A 7,080-nucleotide genomic window follows, 5' to 3' on the forward strand; every position below is an offset into this window, starting at 1 on the left:
CTTGTAAGATAGGATAAAAGCAAACAATATAGCTGGAAGCAAATATAACCGTGTCGAATTTCAAGAGAATGTGAATATCAATCATCATCTCTGAAACAATGTGAAGCTAGGTATTGCTTCCTTCGACTTCCAGAACCTGGCATACCAAATTTTGAGATGGTCATATAAATCTCACAAACGAACTCTGTAAATGCTACCAAATATTTCTTGTGTGAATGATTATTGTCTACGTCGTCGTGTTGCTTGACATTTTGACAATCCATGGTATAGATTCTTACTGAACTCTTGTTATGAGTGATAAACACCCCGCAGTGAGGGAAGGGGTTGGAATATCCCTGCCAGGTAACGTGTCACCTGTGAAGGTAAAAGTTCTTCTGAATGACGTCACTTCCTAAGGTGTATCCGTGCCGGTAGGATTCATGGTTTTGACTCCAAACAAAGCCACTAACGGAACCTTCGAGTAACGGGCGCGTTGAAGAAATGCGGGGCCCTGTTTCTATGAAATTTCTTCTCCAAGCTACTTGTGAGATCCTCATGAACTATTTAATAGAATATTACTGGAGTTCAGTCCCAACACCAATCGGTCATTTTCAACACTTCGACACGTGTTTCAATCACTAAGAGAAAAAAGAATCTTTCTTTCGAAGATGGTTTGGTGTTGGGATGGAATTTCAATAATATTCATTACTACACCAAAGGTTACAAACAGTGCATCACAAGTACATGTAACAGAACCAAATGAGAAAAAGCTTCTCAGTTCTCCAGCTTTTGAGACGAATTTACAGAGGAGAAGAAACAACCTAGGAGGCTAAAAGGTGCAGCCAGAAAGCGGCCCATCGATTCGTCAAGAGAAGGATATCATAAAATTGTTTTGCATCAAATTCTCGAGCAGCAAACATAAACTCTGCAAATGGAGAGAAAATAGTCTCCACCCAAACGAGTTCTGTTATCAGCAATAGCTGACATACAAAGCCCTACATATGGAAAGATTTCTGCGGGCATCAAGGTGGAAATCATGTACCTTGAATATAATATTCGAAGTCATACATTTGTGTTGCTTACTTACCTGACAAAGGTAGTGGAGAATCAAATAGACTCATTTCAGATCTACCTGAGTAACCATAAAAATGTACCTGATCTCTTCAGTTTGAATTGTTATATGACATTCATTGTTCATTGGGTCGGAAGTATTAAGCGCTGATTGATTTTCAATAGAAGAATTGGAATAAGTAGTGATGCGCTTATAAACTGGAACCTTGCTATAAAAAGTCTGGAGGGCTTGAGCATCTGAATGTTCTATTTGCTAATTTTATGTTGAATAACGCCTTGTCAATTGATATAAAATTGAGTTATTTGAATTCAATTTACAGTTTCACAGCCAGTTTTGGAAGTTGTTCAATACCTGTGAGCTTTATCTCAAAAATTAATATTTTCAAGTTTTGCAAATACTGCAAAAATGTTTTCAACTTTTTTCAACTTCGTAACATCACTAATAGTCAATTCATCGGTTCTACTTCGAGCGGTTTTTCACGTCATTGAGTCTAGTCATAGCAATTTAATGTGATTTATATTTTAATAGGCTTGTAGAAGATTTAGATGAAAGCATGAAATTTCCTATGCTTTTGGAGTTCACTATCAACTCCATTCAGATCACATCTCTAATGTTCCAATTTATAACAGTAAGTTATTTAATTTTTTCACTTTCTTTCAATTACACAACCGAAATAAGTGTCCAAATTAGTACATTTTTGAAAATAATGTAAAATTGACTCTATTTTATTCTTGAAATACTTGAAATAGATGAACCATTTGAAACAAGTTGAACTTTAACTGTTTTGAAGGAATCCTATTGGATCAATTTGCTCCCCATTCTTGATGATAACAACATTATGAGGCTGCCTGATCCTAGGCATGAAAAAATTAATAATAATTTCAATGAGACTTTCATGCAATCTTGATCATCTGGAATCTCGAAGGAATGTGATTGAGAAAAATGTATCATGGTCACTTTGAACTTACTCAATACTGATATTCGAATATGAAAACAATCACACCATGTTCAAACATCTCAAAGAAAACTACGAGAAACTATAATTGTTCCTAGGTGGCTCGAATAGTTATCAACATATGTTTCATAGAACACAAGGCCATTGAGCTATGAGCCTTTTACACGAAAAGACTATTAGATGTTTATGATCTAGCCTTATTACTACTACCGATGTGGAATTAAAGTATTGTGGCAAGACAGATTATAGTAATATATAATATTCATATTAGATAATTAGCATGATTATATATAATCACAGTTAATTTTACTATCACTTGGTTCTGAGTAATAAATGTTTTGAAGTAAAAAATATACAGCTGAATCGCTAGATCCGATTGAAAACGCTGCTATTCTGAGCACAATCCTTGTTCCTCATATAGATAGTATACTCACCTTCTATTTCCTAAATTCGATTATTTCATTCTTTTTTCACTTTCAGATGGATATTGACCCGATATTGATATTTAGAATAACATATAGCAGCTTGATGATAATACAAACGTTTCTGTTAGCATGGCATGCCAATGAAATTACAGAACAGGTAAATATATCTAAACTATACCATGAAGTGATAATTATTTTTCAATTATACGTATAGTAAACTGAAAACAAAATTGAGGCATGCTGAATAATGTTGCTATCTTCATTCGAGTTTGAAGGCCGTCGTATTTTGGAACTACATCCTAACCTAACGTTTCGCCACCACGAGTGGCTGGCTTCTTCAGAGATTTTTTAATTTTGATGATTCACTGATGATTCATCAAGATGAATAAACCTCTGAAAAAGTCAGCCATTCGTGCTGACGAAACGTTAGGATGCAGTTCCAAACTACGACGGCCTTCAAACCCGAATGAAGATATTAACACTAAAAATATCGGCCGCAAAATTTATGGCGAATAATATTTTGAAACATAAGCTTTCTTCGAAGTTTTATTGATTTTATTTTTTTGAAGATTTTTTTATCAAATGTAGTTGTTAAATTCAAATATTGTTTGTAATAATGTTGAAAATATCGTTTATAAAATTGTAAGAGTATTTGTATAATTTTGACTTGAAGTTAGATGATTTCCTTCATCAAAATGCAAAAGGTAGGAAATTTTTATTTGTGAAATTATAAAACAACGATAAAAATAAAAACAACAATAAATAATTGGCGCTCCTGGGCGAGTTCATTTATTCCAGTGGCGCATTTGCTTTTTCAGTTGCAGGATAACCCGGAAAAACCTGCAGGTAGGAATATATTCCACCGATATCAATCATCTTATAGTGCAAATATAATCCAAGTCAGTTGTCTCTGGACCACAAACAAAAATTGGTTTATACTAGAACTATTGTACCTACTTTTCGGAATCCAATTACTTATATTTATGATGAACATCCTTAATATTCCAGAGCCTGCTCATTTCTCAAGCAATCTATGAAAGTAGATGGTATGAATTACACACAGGACTCCAAAGAATTTTGCACCTAGTTATGATCAGAGCTCAGAGACCGCTTACTCTATCCATCGGACCGTTTTTCACTCTGACGAATGGAACTGCTGTTACGGTAAGATTTGATAATGCATTGAAATGAATAAGAATTCAATTGAAAATGTGTTAAAAAAATTGGGTGTTGTTTTACAAATTTTATTAGTGTTCATTTTGTAACTCATATCATTTTCGACAACTATCCACTCATTGTTTTCGCCACTATTAGTCTGTTTGAATGTTTGAGCTTATTTTTGACCAAATGAGTGAATGTACTGTCGTGATTTTAAATTCAATAAAATAAAATCATAAAGAATTCAAAATCAGGTGAAAAATTTTAATATCAGTTGGGAATTCTCAGAATCCAATTGGGACAATCGTTTGATCATCCTGTATAAATATAGTGAAACCAAATTCAATACTTGATAGCTCAATTGACCGGTAAAATTCAAAGAATTGATTTTAAATAATGAATGTGAGAAATTGGCAATAAAAATGTAACGAAAAAGAAATTCAATGGATAGTAATCAAAGCAGAGGAGCAATTAAATAACAAAATGAAAATGAGTAATAAGTAATTTTCAAATTATTTGAAATAATAACAACATTGAGGAAGTTTGACATTCAACTATTTCAATACATGATATGATGCTTTGATAATTTTAGGAGGAAAGAAAATACCAAAGACTGAATCAATAAATAAAATAATAATCTTAGAATTTAGAACTTTAGAAGGATGTTAATAGTATTTTCTGAGACTCAGTAATTAGTTTGTTATAAATTGCCAAACATGAGTAAGAACATTTTCAATATTGTTGCTAGGAAACAGAGACATTCAGAATTTTTTGCTGATGAGGAAAGCTGTATAAGAGAAAGTAAAATGATGATTATGAAGTGCTATTGGAGAGAGTTAGAGGATAATTACCTCATATTAATTTATAAAACACATTCCTTGGGAAAAGAAGTTGATCCAGGTGAATTACACAAAATGGCAGATTCCGAAGAGGAGCTTCATGAAGAGAACTTATTAAATTCACCTACACCGAATGCGTAAAAAGGCCTTTTATCACTTATTGCTGCATCGTACATCGAAACACGTAAATGCATGAATTCCGTGTGAAGTTGTGAACAATTTTCAAATTCAATTGAATAATAACCAAAACTAATATGTAGTGCGATTTATTGAAACCCTTTGCATAAACACTCAACCAGTGACCTTGATCATAAAATATTAGAATCAAGAACAAGTAATGTAGTTCAAAATGAACAAGGCTTGCCAAACAGAAATTGTGATAGTTCAAAAAAGGCTTGCTGAACAGAAATCTGTTATTGTGAATAACTTTAGTATATTGATAGAAATTTGTTGATTTGTGATGAAAATTTGCTGAATTGATGAATATCATTTTGTTCATAATCATTAAATTATTCATTTATTTTTTTATAATCATTTTTTTTAATTGGGTAAAAGTTATAGTTTTTCTATTTTTTTCTAATGAAATGATTGTTGAATTCTATAACATTATGAACGAGAGAGCCGATTACCAAAGAATTCCTCTGCGAAGAAATGCTGCACAAGGTGAAAATGTTATAGTATAAACTTTGTGTAAGAGTATAGAATTATTTAATAACAAAATTAAACTTCATAATATCATAATAAAAAAACCCTGAGATGATTATGATACGATTATTATAACTATTAAATACAAAATATTACAACAACAATTATTATGAGTCGTATTTTCTGCTTATTAAATTTTTTAAACGCCAGTCTTCTTGTCAAATATTCTAAACGTCTGATAATCCATTTCGCAATTTGTTCAAATGGGTCAATCCTATGTTGAAATTAGGATCATGGGGTATATGTATAGTATAGTTTATTTTTTATCCATGTTGACTGAATTTTCATTTGTTTCAGACAATGAAGGCAGCATATTCATATCTGACTATTCTGAAGAGAAAATACTCAACTCATCAGTAAACATCCGCACATTACGCAGAACTATTCCAAAGATGCTCAGAATGACAATGTAAACTTACAATTGAAGGCACCAATAAATCCACGAAAGGTTCCATGTATTATCATAAAATAATATATCATTTAATGAGCGAAAACTATGTCCCTCACTCGTGTAAATGTAGTTTGTAGTAAATCCTTTGAAAGAAAAATGGCCATTTCGCGACTAGAATACTATACTTTTCCAGTTACTTATGGCAGGTATATTTCAAAATAAGATTCACTTGTATTCAATGGAGAGAATAAAGGATATTCGTGTATTACTAAAATTAAAAAAAGTCGGCTTCTTGTTTGAAATTGATAATTATATATCTCATATTGATTCATTTCAGTTTCATTTATTCTCAATTATGATACTTGCTATCAGAATGGGAACTGCTAATACGTCCGTTGAAATCTATGCAAAATAAAATAAATGTATATACAAATCATAGTTTCGTTATCCCACTTCCAATTCATATATCAATAAGTCCTGTGGAAAATAAAAATACGTTCATTTATTCACTCTGTTATCAATAAAAATAAACATTCATCTCTGAAATCGAAGGCCATCGAAAGCATCGATAAATATCATAACAGAGAATCGAACAATCTCATTACCAATAAAATCATTATAAGTTATGGAAAACAAACAATTTTACATGGGTGTATCTGAAAACTAGTTAATAAAAATTGAAAAAAAAACAGATGATAACCTGATAAACGTCTTCTTTCTCCAAATTAAAATGTATTGATGAATATGATGAATTTCTTGAAGTAAATAGATTTTAGTTTCTGAAGAAAAAATAATCTTCCACTAACTACATTTTGATTAACAGCATTTTTTATATTTTTTGTATTTCAAATTGATGTATAAAACCAGTCATATGATATTCCAATTATATCGACCCAAAAATATATGTCCTTATTCATTATTTGTGTTGCATCATGGAAATTTGAGAAAGATAATATGGCTCTTTCATGGTTTTTCACCTGAAAGATCAAAATAACAATATTAGCATGTATTCTGGTGAATTTCAATTGTATTGATTCTTTTAAGGATTTCAAATCAATTTATATCATATTAGACAATGGAAGTCCGAAATAATGAAATTCACCATGAAACATTGTTAACTAACTTCAAGCAGCCTGTATTAAGCTATTTTTATTTTTAAAATCTCACATCTGAAATATCAGAACAATCATTCAACCGGAAACACTTCGTTGATATTTGATGAATATTGAAATAATGATGACTGGTATCCTACGAATTTGTATGATACATTATTTGAATCTGAAGCAATGACCGTTTTTTTTTTCAATTAATATAATGTCTTTCAAATCACTAAAAATATTCGACATCATTCATGTTCATCCAAATTCATAGAAACCAACTAGGATTCGCTATGATATAGAAAAAAGTTCATTTGATCTTCTAGAACAGAACTTATCAATGAGGGGTCCAAGGATCCAATTATTTCTTCTTGAATTTTCAATGAGCTTGAAATTTCTTCAACTTCACAGTAGGAAAAATGGAAATGTTGCGATAACTACACAATCAGAAATGAGATG

General features: G+C 31.3%; 1 protein-coding gene across 1 annotated transcript; it reads left to right on the forward strand.

The window, feature by feature from the left end:
- Positions 1-909: 909 nt before the first annotated feature.
- LOC111512188 (odorant receptor 10) lies at positions 910-5,996 on the forward strand. Its single transcript, XM_023168291.2, has 4 exons — positions 910-1,679; positions 2,487-2,588; positions 3,440-3,595; positions 5,431-5,996. The coding sequence occupies exons 1-4, from the start codon at positions 1,605-1,607 to the stop codon at positions 5,491-5,493; spliced, it is 396 nt and encodes a 131-aa protein (XP_023024059.1). The 5' UTR covers positions 910-1,604; the 3' UTR covers positions 5,494-5,996.
- Positions 5,997-7,080: the final 1,084 nt, after the last annotated feature.

Source organism: Leptinotarsa decemlineata, unplaced genomic scaffold, assembly GCF_025532065.1.
Source record: "Leptinotarsa decemlineata unplaced genomic scaffold, Ldec_3_MD MMD2_tig00026282_RagTag_RagTag, whole genome shotgun sequence".
NCBI classification, from domain to species: Eukaryota; Metazoa; Arthropoda; class Insecta; order Coleoptera; family Chrysomelidae; genus Leptinotarsa; species Leptinotarsa decemlineata.